This window comes from Neoarius graeffei, chromosome 6, assembly GCF_027579695.1.
Source record: "Neoarius graeffei isolate fNeoGra1 chromosome 6, fNeoGra1.pri, whole genome shotgun sequence".
NCBI lineage: Eukaryota > Metazoa > Chordata > Actinopteri > Siluriformes > Ariidae > Neoarius > Neoarius graeffei.
In genome coordinates, this window is record NC_083574.1 from 71792751 (window position 1) to 71816555 (window position 23805).

The 23805-nt window shown below is 40.0% G+C and overlaps 1 protein-coding gene across 3 annotated transcripts in view; it reads right to left on the reverse strand.

Moving 5' to 3' along the window:
• Positions 1–394: 394 nt before the first annotated feature.
• fam168a (family with sequence similarity 168 member A) overlaps positions 395–23805 on the reverse strand; it is a 163387-nt gene continuing 139976 nt past the window's right edge. For all 3 annotated transcript variants that reach the window (XM_060924048.1, XM_060924047.1, XM_060924049.1), the window contains 3 exons: positions 23489–23669; positions 20653–20783; positions 395–1243 (listed from right to left, as the gene is read on the reverse strand). In XM_060924048.1, coding sequence (XP_060780031.1) covers positions 20671–20783; positions 23489–23669 — 294 coding nt within the window. In that variant the 3' untranslated portion in view covers positions 395–1243; positions 20653–20670. The remainder of the gene's footprint in view (positions 1244–20652; positions 20784–23488; positions 23670–23805) is intronic.

The window sequence follows — 23805 nt, forward strand, 5'->3', positions numbered from 1 at the left end:
CTGAATCTCAAGAGAAGGTGGGTCATGCAGCAAGACAACAACCCTAAGCACACAAGTCGTTCTACCAAAGAATGGTTAAAGAAGAATAAAGTTACTGTTTTGCAGGCCTGATCAACAGTTACTGGAAACGTTTAGTTGCAGTTATTTCTGCACAAGGGGGTCACACCAGATACTGAAAGCAAAGGTTCACATACTTTTGCCACTCACAGATATGTAATATTGGATCATTTTCCTCAATAAATAAATGACCAAGTATTATATTTTTTGTCTCATTTGTTTAACTGGGTTCTTTTTATCTACTTTTAGGACTTGTGTGAAAATCTGTTGTTGTTTTAGGTCATACTTGTGCAGAAATATAGAAAATTCTAAAGGGTTCACAAACTTTCAAGCACCACTGTATGTGCAATTGCAAACACCTGCAAGAGCACATCTCTGCACATCACATGCATCTATAGAAATATAATATGCACATCATAATTTAGATGCTTACTCTATCCAGATGATCCAATAAATAAAGAAACCAGAGTCCTCTACTAAGTGAATAACTGAGATTAGTGTCAGCACTCGACATCCTAATGAAGTCTGAACCATGTCGAGCTGCCCTAAACACTGCTAAACTTGTTACAAATGTACCTAATAAACTGCTACATGCTGGAAGACACCCTTGTTATCAATGCTAGAGGATGAACAGAAGAAATTCGAGTGAAATCAAAACTGAAAAGCAGAAACCCGTCTCAGCCCTTCTGAAAAGGGAATCTGAAAATTGCAAATTGACACAAATATAAAGAAAAATCCTGTACTACTAGCTAAACCTTAGAATATTTGGCATGACAGATATGATGAGCATGGTGCAATGTACATTCCCACTCACTGGTGGAAATATGAAACAACAATAACAAAAACAGGAACAACAATAACATAAAAAAGCACATTGTTTCAAAGTCGTAATTGGTCAAAATCATTCTGGAGTTTCTGCAGGAGCTGATTGTTAATAATTTTGATTTAAAAAGAAATTACACAATGACATAGGCCAGGAATAGTAAGACTAAAAACACAAGAAGAAATTAAATTAGGAAAAAAAAGAGGGAAAAAATTAAATTAAAAAAGCAGCTTTTACAAAAAAAAAAAGATACAAGAATGCATAAAGTGACCCTTTTTTCTTCTGTTCTGGCAGGCGCAGCTGCTGATCACAGAGAGCCCGTGTAACACTTGAGGATTTTGCATACGACGTTTAACTCCAGATCTGTTGAAGAGAAAAAGAAGGCACAGGATCAACACAGGGTCAAAATTATACATACAGGGTCAAAAATTTACATACGCTCACTTAGATTATTCATTCAGAGGTGCTGAAACTTCTAAAATGTCTCTTATCTTGCCAAGGCCAAGGTCTCTTAACTTCCTGTTAATGATCATAATTGACTACAGCTGATAGCTTCTCTGTGCCTTCATAAAAAGGGTTTGTTTACAGCACTAATTGGATTGACTAACACACAGTAAAATGGGAAAGTCCAAGGAGCTCAATGCAGATCTGAGAAAGAGGATCACAGATATGCCAACTCCAGAATGTCTCTTCGAGCCATTTCTAAACAACTGCAAATTCCAAAATCAGTTCAAACAATTGTATCCAAGTTATTGTGAGGTGTAGTCACTTTTCCAAGCCACTTTGCTTCAAGAAAACCCAAACTGTCGCCCTCAGCTGACAGGAAATTGGTTTGGATGGTCAGGAACAACCTAGGAACCACCATGGCACAGCCCTGCTATGAACTGGAAGCTGATGGATCACTGTCTACAGTTCAGATCACCATGGACTAAGAAGCTGCTATCCAAGAAATAACCCCCTGCTCCAAAATTGACACCTTCAAGCTTAACGAAAGTTTGAAGCTGACCACACGGACAAAGAAAAAGCCTTCTGGAGGATAGCTGTATGGTCAGATGAGACAAAGATTGAGTTGTTTGGCCACAGTGACCACCATGTACAGAGGAGCACTGTACCAGCTGCTGCTGGTGGTAGGATTGTCATGCTCTGGGGCTGTTTTGCTGCCAGTGGAACTGGTTCATTGCACAAAGTGGATGGAATAATGAAGAAGGAGGACTACCTCAGAATTCTGCAGCATAAACCATCAGAAACTTGAACGTGATTTGGGAGTTACAACAGGACAATGAACCCAAACACGCATCAGAGCTGGTTGTGGAGGATAAAGCAGGCTAACATTAAGCTTAAAACAAGTCCTGACTTCAACCCTGTTGAAAATATGGGCTGTGCTCATAAGTTGAGTCCATGCCAAGAAAAAAATAATAATTGAACTCTACCAATTCTACCATGAAGAGTTGTGAAATATCCAACCAGAATTCTGCCAGAAGCTTGTTCATGGTAAACAAAAATGTTTGGTCAAGGTGAATATTGCAAAGAGACATTTTACCCAAATATTAGGTGTGCTGTTTGTATATTTTTGACCCTGTATGTATAATTTTGACCCTGTGTTGATTTCAGAAAACCCAAAGAAAATTAAAAGTTCTGCACCAAATTCTAGTGCTTTTTTATATTTTATTTTTTTAAAGATGTACTGTATGCTGTACATTCTGCCACAGAAAAAGAACAGTTCAAAGAAATGACTGAAAGCCCAAATATTGCCATGACATTCATATCCCAGATAACATTCATGTCACTATATGTAAACTTTTGACCACAACTGTATTTATAACGGAGCTCCGTGTGCAAAGCTCCATATTTAAGAGAATACGGTAGCACATTGACCTGATTTTTGATGGCTTTTGCGACCGTACGACGTCCCATACAAACAACATACATGTACCACCCACTGAGCTCTCTACAAGAGCAACTGTGAGCTACTGCTCACTTACGTATACTCCTGCTCTCGCTTATATTAGAACGCAAACGATCGAAGGAATAGGACACTTTTTATACATGTTGACTTCAACAAATAATTAACCCTGAAGCAAGTAAGTAAAGAGCAGAGTTCTCCCCATGGATTTCAAATAGCATCCTGGTAAACTGTCATTTTGAAATAGCATTTCGCTTCTTGAAATAGCGTCAAAATCCATCCTATATGTTTTGTAAATACATTCAGTTGGTAAATAGGAAGTCAATGTGCAACAGACCTGAAAACAGTATACGCGGTATAGAACCCCAAACTGAAGTTTGGTACCAAATGGCTATGATTTGTGATTGCTGAGAGAGTGTTTCAGACAGATGGACAGAGGTAAACCAGTATACTCCCCCTTCGGAGTGGGGGCATAATGATAAAATCTGGATAGCTCATAGCCTATTGCCTGCTGCATAGATGAGTGAAGCCATCTGGCCACCATCTTACCATTTGCATCGCGTGTATCTGCCTTGTGTGTTAAATCATCGTATCTGATCAAATTTGCCCCAAGAAAAGTATCTCCTGACTTTTTTTCCCCCCTTTCATTACCTCCTCTTGTTTTTTCAACTCCACCCACATTCCATACATATCTTTATAGCACTCTGCTTAACTATTATTGTTTTTCTTTTCCAATCCAGTGTCTGATCATTTTTTTTGAACGGCTCTTTTACTAGAGTGGCAGCTACAATTATCAACAGTCCATAATTATCGACACCTTTTCAGATTTCCCAATAAAAAACAATTTTACAAAAGGTGCGTTTCAGTTACAACAGTTATTGATTGATTAAATCAACTGGAAGAACCCCTCCCACCCCTCGGTCTTTGATCTTGTCGTCTGATGACACAGCTCGTTACCTGAGATGGAATGTTTTTAGCACGATCAGCAATTTGAAGAAAACCCTGACATTATCATTACAGGTAAGCATGGTGGAAAGATCATGGACATGTTTTTACTTATCAAATTCACCGATATTTCATGATCTCCTTGTCGAAACCTACTTTGTTTCTTACTCTTTCATTTGACAGTCGCCATTTTGTATCTAAACACGTGTTTGAGAAGTCGCGTGAGGTGTTGATAATAGTGATCATTTTCACCGGTGTCCACCATTATCAACACCCTGTGGAATTAAGTGACATTTACAACTGTTATGGATCGATCTTTGTGTAACATTGTTGAAGTAGATGAAGTACTTTAAAAAAAAAAAGTGCTGTGATTTATATATTTTTTTCTGATTCATAACAGAATGGAATGCTTATAGAGTATTTGGAATCTTATTGCAATAAATAGAATTAGACCAGAATTAAATTCCTAGCATATAAAAAAAAAATGACATGCTTGAACTATTTAGATTTTTCTATTCCATTCAGATTTTTTATTTTTTTGCAGTTTGTTGTAAATATCTACCACATATTACAATATCAGGAGATATTTAATATTTTGGTTTGAGGAATGACGTGACATTTGACCTGGATTTTCATGTGGTTACAATGTCAATTACCTGTTGATATTTATTGGTAAACTACAAAACTAGAAATTAATACAAACAACAACGAAGGATTAACAAAATGTGATCTACGAAAATACTTAGAAAGTGGGTAGGAAGTGGAACAAAAGGATTTTCCGATACAGGTTAAACATTATCAGTTAATTTGTTTACAACATTGGAATTACTTCCTCATTTACATAAGCACCGACATCAATATATTTATATAAAAGATATTTTGTACTAAATACAAGTCTATGTAAAACAAATTTTAAATAAAAACTGTGTTTTATTAACTTAATACCACATACTGATTATTTTTTTAATACATAATCTGGGTGTCGATAATTGTGGAATGGTGTCAATAACCGTGGACAAAGGTGTTGATAATTGTGGAACGGTGTCACATGATCTGATACGCTAAGCAATCAGGAATCAACTCATTTTTTTTTCCAGTGGAAGTTTGAGTAATTATTCACGCACAATTTCCGTACTGAAAGTCTTTTCTACTTTTCCAATGGCCAAAAGATCATTAAGGTGTTGATGATTGTAGCCACCACTCTACTATAATTATTTCAACGGAGATTATTTCAGTTTTTCCTCTTATACAGTGTATCTTTCTCTTTCGTAGATTTCTTCTTCCTTTCTGTCTATCTATTTATTTATTATACCAACACAAAGGCTGTACAATACTTCCTTTCTATTTAGGACAGTTGTTGAAACAGGATTATTTTCTCATGTTATTTGCCATTTTCACAGTCATGTCTTAACAGTATTTATTGCTCACATAATTCACTGTCATAATATTCATGCAGCTTGTGACCAATAAATACTGTGAAGCCATGACTGTGAGAATAAAGTGAAAATGGCAAATAACATGAGAAAATTAAAGCCGCAAGCGGCCTTGACGGGCCCTCGCGCCAGCGGCCAAGGGGGGCGGGGGCATGCATCCCCGCGAAATACCTTCCACAGCTTCATCGGCAAGAGACATTACTCCCACAATGGCGACAAAGCACAGAATTGGACACATGGCAACAATAGGGTCTCGCACTGTACGGTGCTCGGGGCCTAATAATAATAATAATAACTAGGAACTATATGCCAAGCAGGCACCTTAATGCGAGAGGCAAAAATCACAAAACGTTAGGGGGCGCTATAGAGGCCCTGAGGCCCGCCTGGATCTGGGCTTCTGGTTCTCAGTAGCGGTGGCAGTCTAAGAAAAAGGGGCAAAATTTCGAGCGTTGTCGACCATGGCAAGCGCCCCAATAAGGGTCTTGTAAAGAGTTTGCTTGCCAAGTTGGACAAATCAGAAGCTGCAATATCATTTTTGCCATAACCAGCACCCCCAGGGGCGAAAGTGCACAAAATTTGGCGTATATGTCAGGTGAGCTATGAAGAGTTAGCGTATGAAGTTTGATGACAATTGAGTAAATAGAAGATGAGATATAGATTTTTGAAGAATAAATTTTTTGGTTTTTCCCATGTCAGTAGGTGGCGCTATGCTGTACATGAGCGATTATGAGATGGAAAAATAAGTGTCTACAACAGCAACGTACTATCACAAGGTAGTGGTGTGAAGGAAAAGCATTATGGAATTATTTACCAAAAACCCGTTTTGGAGAAATTGCGTCGGCCAAAAACAGCGCCCCCCATGGACGAAAATTCCCAAAATGTGGTATACATGACATGGGAGGTAGTAAGAGGGTGGCCGTGAAGTTTGACCAAATTTGAGGAAAGATTGGATTTTTTGCCCAAAAATAGCGCCCCCAGTGGCGAAATATCTCAGAAATTGGGTAACATGTCAGAAGCCCAATGAGTGATTTGCGTGTGAAGTATGAGCAGTTTTGAGCAATTGGAAGATTTGTTATGAATTTTTAAGCATGTAAAATTTTGAAGTGAAAATTGATTGACGTATAACTTCTGAACGGTTCATCCTACGTGAAACGTATTTAGTAACTTTTGTCAGCCATGTCTGTAGATGATGTTTATCAATTTTGGTGACATTCCTATGAACGGTCTAGGAGGAGTTGCGCCGTCTTCGTGGCCATGCATTTCGCACAAAAGTGAAATTACCTCACTTCCTGTTGGGCGTGGCTAATGCATTGGCATTACATTTTTGCCCGGCTTAGTGAGATACATATGCGTACCAAATGGCATGCCACTACTACAAACTATATGGCAACCAGGCACCTTAATGCGGGAGGCCAAAATCACAACGACTTAGGGGGCGCTATAGAGGCCCTGAGCCCCGGCCAAGTTTGGGCTTTTGGTTCTGAGTAGCGGTGGCAATTCTCGGAACTGGCGCCAAATTTCGTGCGTTTTTGCCCATGGCAAGTGCCCCGAAAATGGCCCAACAGGGGAGAAAAATAAAGAAGAAGAAGAAGAAGAAGAATAGTGAACTCTTACAAGAGCAATAGGGCCCGAGCCACAAGAGCAATAGGGCCTTCGCCCATTCGGGCTTGGGCCCTAATAATACTGTTTCAACAACTGTCTTAAATAGAAAGGAAGTCTTGTACAGCATGTGTGTTGGTATAATACACAAATAGATAGATTGAGAGATAGAAAGGAAAAAGAACTATACGAAAGAGAAAGATACACTGTATAAGAGAAAAACTGAAATAATCTCCCTAAAAATAATTACAGTATTAAAAGAGCTGTTCAACAAAAATGATCAGAGACTGAACTGGAAAATAAAAACACAATAACAGTGAAGCGGAGCGCTATAAAGATATGTAAGGAATGTGGGTAAAGTTGAGAAAATAAGAGGAGGTAATGAAAGGGGGAAAAAAGTCAGGAGATACTTTTCTTGGGGCAAATTTGATTGGATGACGTGGTTTAACACATAAGCCAAATACACGCAATGTGAGTGGTAAGGTGGCAGCCAGACGGCTTCACTCGGACGAGCTCTCCAGATTTTATATAGAGCCCAGTGGTACCACCACAGGAAACCCAATCATAAGTGCAAAGCAATGCATCTCAAACACTTGACTGCTGGACAGTGAAGTTCCTATCTTTATTTACATAAGATAGACGGGTTTCTATTCAGCGTTTAGTTTTAATTTGCTTTTTAAAAAAATAACATGAGATTATTTACAAACACATTTTCATCACCAATACTGATGAAAAAGTAACATTGTTTTTTTCATAGTGGGAAACGCATCTTTGCATCGTATGCTTTTTTTTGTATTTTATTTTTTTACCTGAACAATTTCTTACTCTGCACACTCATGTCAACACAATTATTGCATAGTTCAATAGCAATTATGAGCATCTTTCCTTAGTTTTGAATAATCTAAAACTACCACGGATTGATATCGATTAGTTCTCATATCCGATAATATTCAATCGTAACTATATAGTAATGATGTGAAGTGAAAGCACTGGTTCACTGCTATCCACCAGGCACCCAGCAGAGTCGCACCATAATAAATGTCGTGGCGTTGTTTCTGGCTCATGGCATGTGGTGTCGTGTCAAAGAAAGGAATAAATATGCATTCATACCTGTTATGTATATCTCATTACTGGTATCAGTGTCACAAGAAAATGCAATAATTTATTGAGGTGAAATACACAACACAACACAATTCCATGGTTCATATGCTATAATATTATTATTCTATTCAGGTTGATTTTGTGCCCTTGCAAATATTTTGCTCATCCACTCATCAGGAGCTCTGCTTTTAGGCACTGCCTAAATATTTATATTAGCACAGAAACAACCTTGTCAGAAATATAATTATGGAAGAACGTGTAAATATATCCTATATAGGTACCCTGTAGCCACAGTGGAGTCCAACAGTCTAAGACCACGAGTAAAAATGCTCCGATTTTGCATTTTTTTCTACGAAATAATGCAAAATTTTTCATTACAAATTATCATATCAGCAACAACCTCAGTATAGAATCTCACAAACATTTACATGAATTTCAGAACATATTTGTGTAAAACCAGATGATCCATGTTCGATTAATTCCATTTGAGTGTTGTCTGAACACAGGCTTGTAGTACTTGAGTCCAGGACTCATGCCCTAATTTTAAGGACTCGTTACTCGAACACTGATGACTCGGACTTGTGCATAAACTGCATTCAGACTTGTAAATTGGAGACGAGGACTTAGATTTTTTCGTTATTTTTTGTAACGTCATAATAATTTGGCATAAGATATTTATATCTACATTAATTTTAATACTAATTTCATGCAAGAGTGTCACACCTGTGCGCCTTGGTATGTGCATCAGATAGACTCTTGGGCATGCTCTGGACAGCGCACGCGCCAAGCAGACTCTCGCATGCGCCGTAAACAACTTGCACCTGCACAGGATTAAGGCACAACAGCACGCCTATATAACAACTGTGAAAACGCACTTACTTTGCGAAGTATTGAGTTGTGTTGCTGACACATTACTGAGCCTCATTTCCATGTTTGGTTTCCTGATCCCCGATTTCCTGTTTCTCGTCTTTGATTCTGCCGTGTCTACGATAGCCTGTTTGTGCCTCCCTTGACCTATTGCCTGTTTCACTGTTTTACAATTTTGCCTGCCGTTCTGGATTGTTTACCTGGCTTCACTTGTATTAATAAACACACCTTCTGCACTTACATCCGTCTCCCAACCATCTCTGACAGAATACTTCGCACTCCCTGACAAAGAGAATACACATTCACCTGTTCATACACCATGTTCAGGAACAAACTAATGTTAATGGCGCTAAAACAGCCACTGTCAAATGGTGTGGTTGGAGTCTTGGACTTGACTTGGATCAATAATGGGCTCGACTCGGACTTTTTTTAATGACTTGGACTTGAACACTGGGGACTCGAGACTGGACTGGGACTCGAGGTTTAGTGACTCGACTACAACACTGTCTGAACATGTGTTTCAATGGAAGAGATAAGGCGTTAACGTGATCAATATCACAAGTTTGCTTACATCTAAATAGTGACCTATTAATGGTTCAGAGTGTGTAGTTTTGATTATTCAAGATACTGAACATTATTTTGTTTTATGTTTTCATGTAAAATTCTAAAACTTTATTTTCGATTTTAAATAAAAAAATACAGATTTTCTCAGTGATGTCAGACCTCTGGACTGCACTGTGCATTCATTTTATTACACCTACAAACCATATAGCAGTACTTAGTAGGTTTGCAACAACTGAGTGCCGTCCCTTTGTTGCTCTGCCTCGTGTAGGAGTGGAAAAGATAGATATTAGTGGGATGGTTGATAATTCTCAGTACATGAGTGCCATGAACATGGTAGTTTGTATGTACGGTGGTGCTTGAAAGTTTGTGAACCCTTTAGAATTTTCTATATTTCTGCATAAATAAGACCTAAAACAACATCAGACTTTCACACAAGTCCTAAAAGTAGATAAAGAGAACCCAGTTAAACAAATGAGACAAAAATATTATACTTGGTTATTTATTTATTGAGGAAAATGAGCCAATATTACATATCTGAGTGGCAAAAGTATGTGAACCTTTGCTTTCAGTATCTGGTGTGACCCCCTTGTGCAGCAATAACTGCAAATAAACGTTTCCGGTAACTGCTGATCAGTCCTGCACACCTTAGAGGAGTTTTAGCCCATTCCTCCGTACAGAACAGCTTCAACTCTGGGATGTTGGTGGGTTTCCTCACATAAACTGCTCGCTTCAGGTCCTTCCACAACATTTTGATTGGATTAAGGTCAGGACTTTGACTTGGCCATTCCAAAACATTAACTTTATTCTTCTTTAACCATTCTTTGGTAGAATGACTTGTGTGCTTAGGGTTGTTGTCTTGCTGCATGACCCACCTTCTCTTGAGATTCAGTTCATAGACAGATGTCCTGACATTTTCCTTCAGAATTTGTTGGTATAATTCAGAATTTATTGTTCCATCAATGATGGCAAGCCGTCCTGGCCCAGATGCAGCAAAACAGGCCCAAACCATGATACTACCACCACCATGTTTCACAGATGGGATAAGGTTCTTATGCTGGAATGCAGTGTTTTCCTTTCTCCAAACATAACACTTCTCATTTAAGCCAAAACGTTCTATTTTGGTCTCATCTGTCCACAAAACATTTTTCCAATAGCCTTCTGGCTTGCCCACATGATCTTTAGCAAACTGCAGACAAGCAGCAATGTTCTTTTTGGAAAGCAGTGGATTTCTCCTTGCAACCCTGCCATGCACACCATACCATTGTTGTTCAGTGTTCTCCAGATGGTGGACTCATGAACATTAGCCAATGTGAGAGAGGCCTTCAGTTGCTTAGAAGTTACCCTGGGGTCCTTTGTGACCTCGCTGACTATTACATGCCTTGCTCTTGGAGTGATCTTTGTTGGTCGACCACTCCTGGGGAGGGTACCAATGGTCTTGAATTTCCTCCATTTGTACACAATCTGTCTGACTGTGGATTGGTGGAGTCCAAACTCTTTAGAGATGGTTTTGTAACCTTTTCCAGCCTGATGAGCATCAACAACGCTTTTTCTGAGGTCCTCAGAAATCTCCTTTGTTCGTGCCATGATACACTTCCACAAACATGTTGTGAAGATCAGACTTTGATAGATCCCTGTTCTTTAACTAAAACAGGGTGCCCACTCACACCTGATTGTCATCCCATTGATTGAAAACACCTGACTCCAATTTCGCCTTCAAATTAACTGCTAATGCTAGAGGTTCACATACTTTTGCCACTCAAAGATATGAAATATTGGATCATTTTCCTCAATAAATAAATGACCAAGTGTCATATTTTTGTGTCATTTGTTTAACTGGGTTCTCTTTATCTACTTTTAGGACTTGTGTGAAAATCTGATGATGTTTTAGGTCATATTTATGCAGAAATATAGAAAATTCTAAAGGGTTCACAAACTTTCAAGCACCACTGTAACTCTCTCCACTGATGAATGGGTTGAAAGGGAGGATTTCAATTTGTGTAGAACGATATTATACCTACATAGTATGATAAAGTTAAGAGTACAGTACCAGTCAAAAGTTTGGACACATCATCTCATTCAATGTTTTATATTTATTTTTATTAAAAAGACACGTCATGTCTGAAAGTAATGATGGATGTCCTTTCTCTTTACTTAGTTGAGCGGTTCTTGACATAATATGGATTACTACAGTTTTGGAATTGGGCCATTTACTGTGTTGTTATTATTTACTATTTGATCTCAAACACATTAAAAAGCTAAGAAATTGCACAAATTAACTTTTGACGTGGCACCTGTTAACTGAAAAGCATTCCAGGTTAAGATAATGCCAATAGTGTGTAAAGCGTCAATGTAAACAGTGGCTACTTTGAAAATCTGAAAAATATTTAGTTTTTTTTAAACACTTTTTTTGGCTTACTACATAATTCCTTATATATTATTTCATAGTTTTGATGCCTTCAGTATCATTCTCGAAAATTAAGAAAAAAAAAAACAACACTCAATTAGGTGTGTCCAAACTTTTGACTGGTATGTATGTGTACTGTATGTACACACTAATATTTCATTGGACTGCCTTCAGCTTTGGTTGCAGCACATATTCACCATGGAATTGTTTCAATTGCGTTATGCAATGTCAATATTTATTTCCATTAATTTTTCACCAAGATATTGTCTTGACGACTGGAGAATCAGACCACTCTGGAAAGTCTTCTCCAGCACATCCCAAACGCGTTCAATGGGGTTAAGACTCTGTTGTGGCCAATTCATGTGTGAAAATGATTCCTCATGCTTCCTGAACCACTCTTTCACAATTTGAGCCTGGAATATGCCCATGCCAACAGGGGAAAAAAAATCTATTGATTGGATAACTTGGTCATTCAGTACATTAAGGTCATCAGCTGACATCATTTTATTGCCACATAACATTTCTGAGCCTCGACCTGACTAACTGAAGCAACCCCAGATCAAAACACTGCCTCCAGAGGCTTATACAGTGGCCACTATGCATGATGGTGCATCACTTCATGTGGTTCCCTTCTTACCCTGACACACCCATCACTCAGGAATAGGGTCAATCTGGATGCATTGGACCACATGACCTTTTTTCATTGCTCCAGAGCCCAATCTTGATACTCCCTAGCAAATTCAAGCCTTTTCTTCATATTAGCCTCACTAACAAGTGCTTTTCTTATACCCAGGTCAGACTGCAGAAAGAGGCATGCTGCGACCTGCGATCCGACTGACTGCAGGTGGATGCAGGTGTTTTGCGTCAAATCCTTTGTTGTGGTCAGACATATTGCAAGATGCTGAGTTTTTAAGCTGAATCTTGTCATGAGCCAACTGGGAACATCTAGGTCCTTATCCAATCTTTCACCCCTTTCCCTTGTTTTCCCCGAGCTTTCCCCATGCTGCGGCCAGCACACCTGTCTCTCATCAGCTCATCCATGACTCTATATTATACCACTCGGATATTCATTTGGCATGGGATTGTCTTCGCCTGAGGATATGGTTTTTGTATTCTATTTTGTTGTTACTTTGCTGTGTGCTATGGAGTATTTCGCTCCTGTGGATATATTTTATTGAGACTGTAAGCGCATCGTTTTCCCGATACAGAAGCACTTTGAACTTTTGAACTTCTGAACTGTGTTCTTTGAACCAAGAGCTCTTTCCTGTTGCAGGGCTGCGTTTCTGGACTGTATCATGCTTTTTACCTTTTGCGCTTGTTTGGCAGCTGATCTCTTATCTCCATTTTTCCCCCTAATTACCCATTCCTGTATTTCTCTCGTCGGCTCCTCCCCGCCACCTGGATTAAAACCTGCCTTCTACATGCGTCAACCTGCTATTTGCACCGATTGGAAGAGAATTGCAGCTAAAATGCGAACAGCTCGTGATCCACTTGCGTCAATCTGCTTCTACTAAAGACCCTCTGCAACACTCTGCCATTATCTGTGTTGTCGTGCGTCGACGCAAGACCAGTCTTGCGTCTACCTGTGATTTTGTTCTCGCAGCTAGACACAAATAGTTGAAAACTAGTTGCAGCCTGCTGTCTGATCTGGGCATTATGGCCACACAGCTGTTTTGTCCCAATCCAGGGAGTTCTCATTGCATTGTGCGTGTGGAAATACTCTTCATAGTTGTGAGTTCTACTGTTGATTATTTTACAATTCAATTTTACCAGGCATTTAAGTGATCTCTGCATTGGATAGTTCTTAACCAAATGACCCTAACCTATAACTGTCATTGCTTGTTTACCGCAATGCATGACAGACAATACCTGGGATCAGCTCCGCCATATTGTTTACTTTCGCCTTTGTTAAACATTGCATTGTTCTGTCTAAGCAGTTTTTTTAACCATGCCTAAAGTGAATTGCTGTGTGCCTTACTGTGTCTCCACAACAAAGAGAACTCCTAATTTGAGCTTTTATCAGCTGCCAGTTGAGGAGAAAGAAATGGATAAGTTTAATCTGCAACAAAAACCTTCGAACTGAATCGGAATGGACAAGTGTTTGCAGCTTACATTTCTCTGGTGGAAAAAAAAGACATACTTAAACTGCAACCCAGCAATATTTCCATGGTCTGTGGAATGGCCTTCGGTTATAGAAGATCATAACAATTGACACTGTTCATCATTTGAAACTAGCGATATTCAAAAGCCTGTAAAACAAAGAAGCATTCTTCGGCCTTTGCCTCTCAATGTACCAAAGCACTCAGCAGCCGAACGAGCCTGTCGGACCTATAAAACTCCCAAACCATGAAGGGTTCTCTTTCGGGTGTGTATAATGTTCAGTGTACCTCACTAGCGGCATTTACTGAAGAAAATGCATTTATACTGAACATGACACGACAGATCAGCAGGTTTCCAAAGGTTTTTTTTTTTTGGCAATGTTTCCTGATAAAGTTTTATTTAACTAATCAATCACTCATTTATCACTTGGACCGTTATTCGCCCACGAATCCCCCGCAAGAGCACTGCTCCATGCCAATTCTTGATATTCAGATAGATTTGTTTTCTTGATAAAGTTTAGCTAGTGCAATATACATCCTCAGAAATAAGACATTCTGAGATTTGATGTTGTTGCTGTACAGTGTGGTAGACTCGGTCTAGACTCTTACCTTCTCATCAAGCTTTATTTGGATTCCAATTTTCCTGCTGTAAACCTTCGACATGTTATCCACCTCTTTAAATCACCAACTTCATTGTCTTCCACGACAGAGCACGGCAAAATTGCTCCTCTCACATCGCTCTCGTGTAAAATTAATCTGACATCCGTCATATTGCTCAACAACCGACCACACAATGCACTGTGGTAAACAAGTGATGATGTAGTTATGCTTAGGAGCTATTTCAGTGATTTCAGCAATCTCCTTAGTTATTTTCTTTGCTTGATGCAGACCAATAATTTGGCCCTTCTGAGACACAGTAACATCTTTTCTATGACCACAGGATACCGACATGGTTGTTTAAGAAATGAGAAGCTACTCACTGCATCAGTTAGGGTTAAAATAATTTTTTCCAGCTGAAACACATTAATCACTGCAGTAATTATGCAGTCAAAGGCTATTGATTATTTGCTTATTTAAATCCAAACAATGAAATTTTTTGACCAGGCAGTGTATTTATATATGACAGAATTTAAACCTGTGACAGAAGTTAACCCTCTGGGGTTGAGAGCTTTGCTGGTGAAGCTTGACAGGTTTAGAATGAGTAGATCATGTATTTAGATAAAGATCTTCACGAGTTTATCATCATACAAGCATGATAAACATATTGACAGAAACTTTATACTTTACACTTTCCTATGTGTCCGCTGCCAAATAATATTATAGTTTTTAAAGTACCTATATTAGATGAAACACAAAACTTGTCACCTTTCTCAGTCACACTGGAGTCGGAGTGCTGAGCCCGCACTTACGCATTCATAAAAGACTATTCACATGGTAACGGCATGATATCACTTTCACTCTTTCAGTTTCGAATGCTTTCTCTTTTGCGGTGGGAACGGCCACCGTAAACGAGATAAAATCTGTCAGACATAGTTCAGGCTATTTAGAGGTACAACTTGTTGCGAGATGGCACGCGGATTTTATGTGCTTCGGATGATTCAGGACAGCGATTCAATTCAATCTTGAGAACTGTGACACTGATGATGAACGGTGCCTTTTTTTTCTTTGACTCAATCCAGCAGAAGATCAACTCGAGTCAGTGTAAATATTTATCCTATTTCTTATGAGCAGATCGGTTGATATGCGTGCGCTGTAGTGCATACACAGGAAAAATGACTGAGCAGTTTTTCCAGAGTTAAACGTATTTTCCTCAAAAATAGTTAATTTTGCTCTATTTTGAGTTTTGAGAGTAAAATTTGGAGTTGGAATGGGAGCAAAATTACAGAATAATTGTGTAACAGAGTTGGTTGTGGCTCTGAACTGAGTAAAATAGTACAAGAGTTAATTTCAAGACACACTGAATAGAGTCGAATACCAAAATAAAGTCAAATACCAGATAAATAAAGCTGTTGTAAAAAGCAGTTTAGAACTGTGTTGGAATGTGTGAAAAAACATTGCCTTACCCATTGTGACTTGACCTGATTGGGTTAAGAGTTAATCTGATGGGATTAAGAGATGGCAGTGGGAGGGGTTTTCACTCTCCTCATTGAATGGAATGGAAATTTTTACTTTTCTCATTGAATACCCCTCCCACTGGCAACCCTTTATAATAATAATAATAATAATAATAATAATAATAATAATACATTTTATTTGGAGCGCCTTTCAAGATACCCAAGGACACTTTACAAAGGGTGTAAGAATTGTCAGTAAAAGTCAAAGTAGAACTAGTTAAAAGGCACAGAAGCATGACACAGAATCAACAACAAAGTAAAAAACACAGATGATGCAGCAATACAATTAAAAATAATAATAAAATAAAAATTATTAATAAAAATAATAACCTCAATCATTCAGCATTATGATGAGAAAGCAAGGGTAAAAAGATAAGTTTTGAGCATGGTTTTAAAAGATGAAAGGGAGGTGCATTGACGCAATGAAAGTGGGAGGCTGTTCCAGAGTTTGGGGCCAGCCACACTAAAAGCCCTATCACTCATAGATCAGAGATTTGTGGAGGGGGTGGTGAGAAGGAGTGTATCAGAGGAGCGTAAATTTCGGGTGGGTAAGTATGGAGTGACAAGACTAGAGAGGTAGGTGGGTGCTAGGTTGTGCTGGGCCTTGTAAACAAGGAGGAGAATTTTGAAATGAATGCGAAATTTAACAGGAAGCCAGTGTAGCTGATGAAGGATGGGTGTGATGTGATGCCAAGGTCTAGTATGGGTGAGGAGTCTAGCTGCAGAGTTTTGGATATGTTGTAGTCTGTTTATTGATTTACTTGGAAGCCCAATGAGCAGGGCATCACAGTAATCAAGTCTGGAGGTGATGAAGGCATGAATTAGGGTCTCTGCAGTGGGGAGGCTAAGTGAGGGGCAGAGTTTGGAGATAGTTTTGAGATGAAAAAATGCTGTTTTAGTGATGTGTTTTATGTGTGAATCAAAAGAGAGAGCTGAGTCAATGATGACGCCCAGGTTTTTCACTTAAGAGGAGATGGTGGTGAAGTAACCTGGGATGGAGAACTGCGCAAGATTTAACTTCTTCAGCAGTGTTGGAGTGGCAATGACTATGGCTTCAGTCTTGTTATGATTGAGTTTGAGAAAATTGTGTGTCATCCAGTTACTAATATCAGACAGGCAGGTGGACAATTGTGAGAGGGGGAGTGGATGAGAAGGTTTAGTGTGAATGTAAATTTGTGTGTCATCAGCATAGCAGTGGAAGTATAGGCCATGCTGACGGAGGATGTGACCCAGGGGAAGGATATAGATAATGAAAAGCAAGGGACCTAGGACAGAACCTTGTGGAACACCATGTGGGAGGCATGCACTAGGGGAACAGAAATCACCAATGGAGACAAACTGTTCCCTTCCTGTGAGATATGACCTAAACCAGGAAAGTGCAGTGCCAGTGACGCCCAGGAGTGATTCCAGCCATGTGAATAGAGTGCTGTGGCAGACAGTGTCAAATGCAGCTGTTAGATCCAGCAGTAGGAGGATGCTGAAGTGGCCTGAGTCAGCAGCAATCAGCAGGTCATTTACGACCTTGACTAGGGCCGTTTCAGTGCTGTGCTTGGCCCTAAAGCCAGATTGAAGCTCCTCCCACAAGCTGTATGATGTTAAGTGGTCTTGAAGCTGGGAGGCCACAGTATGTTCTAGCAGTTTAGAAATGAATGGTAGATTTGAAATGGGGCGGTAATTCTTAAAATCATCCACAGCTGCTCCAGATTTTTTGAGGACAGGCATAATGGCTGCAATTATTAGGGAGTGGGGGACCACACCTGTCTGGAGAGATACATTTATGATTTTGGCAAGAAGGGGACAGAGAGCTGGCAGGCAGGTTTTGACAAGAGGGGTGGGCATGGGGTCCAAGAGGCAGGTGGTAGGCCTTGCCTTGGTGACAAGATCATGGACGGTTTCCTCATCAACAGCAGAGAAACAGGAGAGTGATTGAGTAGGTGTTGCAGGCAGAGATGGACCGTCCCTCGGAGTGGGAGAAGAGAGTGACTGGAGCTGCCTGTAGATGGTACTGATTTTATTTCCAAAATAATTTAGAAAGTCAAAGCAGAGATCTGCTGAGGGAGTAAGTGGGAAGGATTTAGATGGTTGGAAGATTTTATGTACAGTGGAAAACAGGGCTCTGGGGTTGTTCTGACCTCTCGCAATGACAATGGAGTAATACAAGGACTTAGCCTTGTTTAGGGCCTCCTTGTAAGCCAGAACATGGTCTTTAAAAGCTTGTGCATGGACAGTGAGCCCAGTCTTTTTACGGAGCCGCTCAAGCCTTCGGCCAGCAGCCTTCATTGCCCTCAGCTCAGGTGAGGAGCTGAGTGTGAAAAGGAGACAGTGTGGGTTTTCAGGGGAGCAAACTGATTCAATGTGCTGGTGAGGGTTGAGTTATAGGAAAACACTAGGTCATCAGAGCATGAACTGAGTGGTTGCACTGAAAGCTGTGAACGTAGTAAGCTAGCCAGCTCAGTCGTGTTGATATTCCTAGTGTTCCGGTATGTGGAGTGCAGGGGGCGGAGGCGGCACTGAGGCTCAGGGATAGCCATACGGAAGAGAACAGCTATGTGATCTGAGATAGAGAGGTCTTTAGGTGAGATGTCAGAAGGCAATGTACCACTAGTGCAGACGAGATCCAGAGTGTGACCTTTTGAATGTGTAGGAAAATTAACATGCTGGGTAAAATCAAAGCAGTTTAAAACATTTAGAAATTGGTTAGCAAAATTACAATGATTAGAATCAACATGTATATTAAAATCACCCAGAACCAGGATGGAGGAATACTTGGGACATACAGAGGAGAGCAGCTCAGTAAGCTCACTTATAAAGACAGAGGATGCCTTTGGAGGCCTATACACCAGTAAAATAGTAAAGGTTGGCTGCCAGTAAAACTTAGGCCAAGACACTCAAAAGATGTAAAATCCTGCAGGGGCACAGCCACAGTCTTAAAACCAGAGCGATGTATTACAGCCAAACCTCCCCCACGCCCTGACAGGTGGGGTTGATCAAGAAAAGTATAGCCTGGAGGTACAGCTTCATTTAGCGATATATGTTCGTTTGGAAGCTGCCACGTCTCTGTTAGGCACATACAGTCCAAGTCCAAGTCTGTAATTACATCATTAATGAACGGCCCTTTGTTATTGAGGGATCGCACATTAAAGAGAGCAAACGTCGCCAGTGCATTTGAGCCGCAGATTGGAGAGGGCTTGGTAAACTTTACAGCACATAAATTGTCCTGATTCGCATTACGCTTCACAGCATCAGGACCGGTGTGGTTGTGACACCGGCTCCAAACAGAGTCAATGTTGTTGGGGTGGGAAAAACGAGCAAACTTCTTGTGAGAGCCTCTGTGCATGTATTTAGGTCGACGACGCAAAATGCCAAGGTGTTGGTGCATTTTAAGGGCATCAGAGAGTTTAAAAGAGTCTTTACGTAGGCTGTGCAAGAACACAGCTGAGTATTTCACCATGGTTGACGAGTGCAACAGTTTGTGCAGAATTTGACAGGGCTTTGGTGACAGCAGCCAAAGCTCAACCAGGAGCCAGAGCAACACCATTGAAGGTCGCATCGGAGGGGTGGGAATCAGTCACCGATTTATTCACAACAGGGACATTAATCTGTGGCGGTAGCCAGTAGGCAGAATCTATTACGTTAGCCAACACAAGTGACCACCGAGCCGCCTAAGTAAGAGACTCATCCACTAAAGTAGCAGGCAAGTCACCTACCAAGCAGACCCAGCAGAGAACCATGAGAGGGCTCGCACAGATAAAACCTACATGCGTATCTAGTACGTTAGCCAACACGAGTAACCACCGACACGCATAAGCAAGAGACTCACCCACTAAAATAGCAAGCAAGGCACTTACCAAGCAGACCCAGCAGAATACTCACGAGAGGGCTCGCACAGAAAAGCACAAGCAGGCACACCGCCAGAGCATCCCACGGAGACGATGGTCCAGGTATAATATAGCCCACAAGTAATCCACAGCAGCAACACAGTCTACTCATAATCCACAGGCAGAGTTGCACAGGTAGAACAGGCCATCACACAGGTAAACAGATCAGCAAATCTCATCCAGAAAAGTAAACAGGAGCAAGTCTGACTCATGCGATGAATGAAGTAGTTCATTATCTGCACCAATAGTGCAGAAAATAGCCAGAGTTAGCCCACAACAAAGTTTTAAAAGTAGCCGCAAAACAATAAGGACATAATAGGGACATACATTTTTTGATGGCCAGTTAATTGTTCAAATCAGTGGAGCAGATTTAAGTTTTTGTGCTTGATACATTCCTAAGACTGAACAGAAGTGACCAAAATGGTTTGTCACAATGGTAATTTTTTTTCTCCACACATTCCAAAATGGTTCTAAACCTGCTTTTTACAACATCTTCATTTATCTGTGATTTTTTTTTAAGTACAATCATGACATACATGCTACACAGATATCATTGTAGCTGAACTTGTGCTGAATACAAAAAAGTCAATGACTTTGAAAATACTGCTTAGATTTCTTGAAACTGACAACAAAATCAGAGCATACCAAAATCATTAGAGTGCCAGAAAATACCCTCAGACCCCAGAGGGTAAAACCCAATGCCTGAATTGGCTGCTCATCTAATAATCAACAAACTGCACTTCAGTTAAGTCTACTTGCACTAAAGTAAAAGTAACAATTAGGCCATAAGAAAACCAACAGGGATGTTGACAAGGGTGTGTTAAAGCAGTATTTGAAAACCGAGCAAGTAGAGAAATGACCTTACATGATTGACAGGTGGGCTCTACCAATGAGGTGGCACGTAGCTGTAGCCAGGCGTTCCTTGCGGACGATACGTTGGGACCGTAACAGGGTGTGGACCAATGGGAGTGTGCTGGGGTGTGGTCAACAGCGTTCCTGAATGAAGAGTCACAGTTCGTTATCGTTAGTTTCTTTACATCTTAGCAGCACCACCCATCAAAATATCAGCAGACTGAGGTTAACAGAAAGACGCACTGGTCTCAATACAGAGATCATTAAAACAATAGAGACAGAACTGAAACTGACAAGTTTCTACTCAGTCAAAATGTTGTCAATGACTTTCTGGAGTGGTTAGTGATATGAAACTAGCTCTCGTGGAAAAATAAAGCAACAAACTTCAGAAACCAATCATGTTTTGAGTAATGGACTACAATCAGGGAGGGGTAATTATGTAAATTTCATTTATGATGGTTAGCTCCTAACCTTGCTGGAGGAGGTTATTTTTTTGCCTTCGTTTGCTTGCCTGTTCCCAGTCTAAGTCAAAAAGTAGTGTGAGCCAAGGAGCAAATCTGGATATGGATCCAGGAATTTTTGGCTTTTCCCAGCATAACTCAAAAAGTAGTGAACGGATTTGGATGAAATTTGGTGTTCAGCTTTAGCATTATCCTCAGTTCAAGTGATTTGATTTTGATGTTGATGTGTGGCTTGGTGAGGTATGCACTCTTCTAGTTCATGTTAATATCTGATCATTTGATTTGCTCTTTATAAAAAAAGTAACTGTAAATATAGCATTCTATCCATCTAAAATTAATATGATACAGTTAATCATTGATATAAAGAGTTCAGACCAAGTACACCGACATGTTTTCGGTACTCGTCAATACAGTTACTGATACCAAAATGAGTAACCTACTTACCGTAGCATCAGGCAATCAGCAACATCATGGAACACTGAAATCTTTAAAGTGTATGTAATGCCCCTAAACCCCACTTTTTTCCTTGTACTAAGCAACAATCATTATGTTGATTGACCATGTGTTTTCGAACCATAGCTGATCCAAAAGGCCATAAATTGATGGAAAATCAATCAAATCAGCCTATTCTCATAGAATCTGTCAAGACTGAACCAGAAGATCGTGAAGGGGTGCGTGACATCACACATGTAACAATCCAGGTATCAATTTCGTTCCTGTGTGCAGCAGTGGTTAGACCAGTCTTGATATGGAATCACGTTTTGGAGAAAATTCTGATAGTAATTGGGATTCTTATATGTCGGATGAAGGGACAGATGATTATCAAGGATATTCCGGAGTAAATGGTTAACTTTTCGAGCCCCCAAGATGAAAAACTGCCAGTTCACTCAGTTCACGACAGTCCTGCTCACCGCCGATAGTGCACCACCCGCCAGAGAGACTTGGAAACACAGATTGGTTTGTGGATTTTTATTCTAAGCTGGCCACTGCAAAATATAGGGAAAATATTTATATGTACCTTAATAAATGCAGAAATATAATCTTTAAAACGTACACTTATTCAGTGTAATTATTGAAAGAAAATATGAAGTGGGCAATAATAGGGGAATCGACGAACTGTCCAAATGTCAGATCAAATGTCATTTATTAAATCAGTGGGTTTCTTTTTTGCTCCAATAATTCCCATGTGGTTGTTCTGGTGGTGGTGAACACTTGAATCAGATTATTAGTAGGCGACACGAAATCTGCCTGCTTCGTTTGCACAAACCTCACCCACTGTCGCTTGAGATTAGTGTCATTTCTTGGAAATTTGTGAACTGAATGTCCTATTGTATATGAATTTGAACATCCAAACACAATACAGTGCTTTCACATCATTATTTTTATAAGATTCCAACAACAATATCCAATTTCAGCGAGTAAACAAGCACGGAGTCAGATGAACCGAAGTGACCCAGATAACCGGGGTTCCACACGTGACGTCATTCGAGATTAGCCCTGAGGAAAGACAGTCTTTTTCCGGGCTCTGGAAACCATGATTTATTGATAGTTTTGTGCTTGATCATAAAATAACAAATATTATTTTTCCTCCTGCTTTATTAATTCATTTTGGTTGTTACTTATGATATGTATCGATTTTAAAGCATTACAATAAGGCATTACGTTCACTTTAACAGAGGGCGTGAGCGTGGCCGAGCTGAGCCTGCAGAGCATTATGAATGAGCATGGGCATTAAAAATTAGTGCAAGGTGCCTTGAATTGCACCTTCCACTAGTAAGCAAAGTTTAGATCAGAAAGGGAGTGTCTCAGTGCTCGCTGAACTGAAATACTCTCACTTATGACAATTTCTTTGCATGTTCGTTTCACTGCTTTATTCATAGCACATTGCACTCAATGTTTAATGACCATCCATACTGATACTGCTCTGCAGGCTGAGGAAGGCTCTTTACTAAAGATGCTGTTTAAATACCATAAAGATGTTTTATGAGGTTTGTATTGAAGAAAGACATTGCCATAGCTCCTCAGGATATTTTTAGAGCACAGTTTACAATCTGCTTTGCTATGATTGCTTTCGTTAATCACAAAGTACATCCAGATCACGGTCATTTCCTGTCTTCTGTTCATTTGTGCAGCAACATGCACAAGTTTAAATAATTTATTATTTTTATTTCAGGCCTATCAGTCCTACCTATACATACACATTTATGCAGAAGTCAAAAAGACATTACATTTGATCTCAGTGAGATGTCTGAGCAGTTGAGCGTTAAGATCTTGCTCAACGTTGCTGAAATTTGAACTCGTGGTCTTCCGATCAGTAGTCCAGCATCTTAACCAATGAGCTTCCACTGCCCTTAAATTAGTGCGTGTGTGCACATGCATTTGTTTGACCTGCAGACATGGCCATCGTGGTTCCTGCCACCATGCCCATGGTGAGTGCGCTGGGCCGTGGGGTCACAGGGGGCACTGGGGCAGGGTACAAGGCAGATGGGATGCTATTGGGCTGCACCACTGTGGTGTGATGGATAACATGGGGCTGTGCAGCATACACAGGCTGGGTGTAGTAGGCTCCCTACAGAGACAACAGCAACAGAATGTAATTAATGAATAACGTCTCAGGAAAATGTTTCAGGTTTTCCATTACATTTCCACAAAAAAAAAAAAAACATTGTACATTGTTGTATCTACTGATGCATAAATGTCAATAT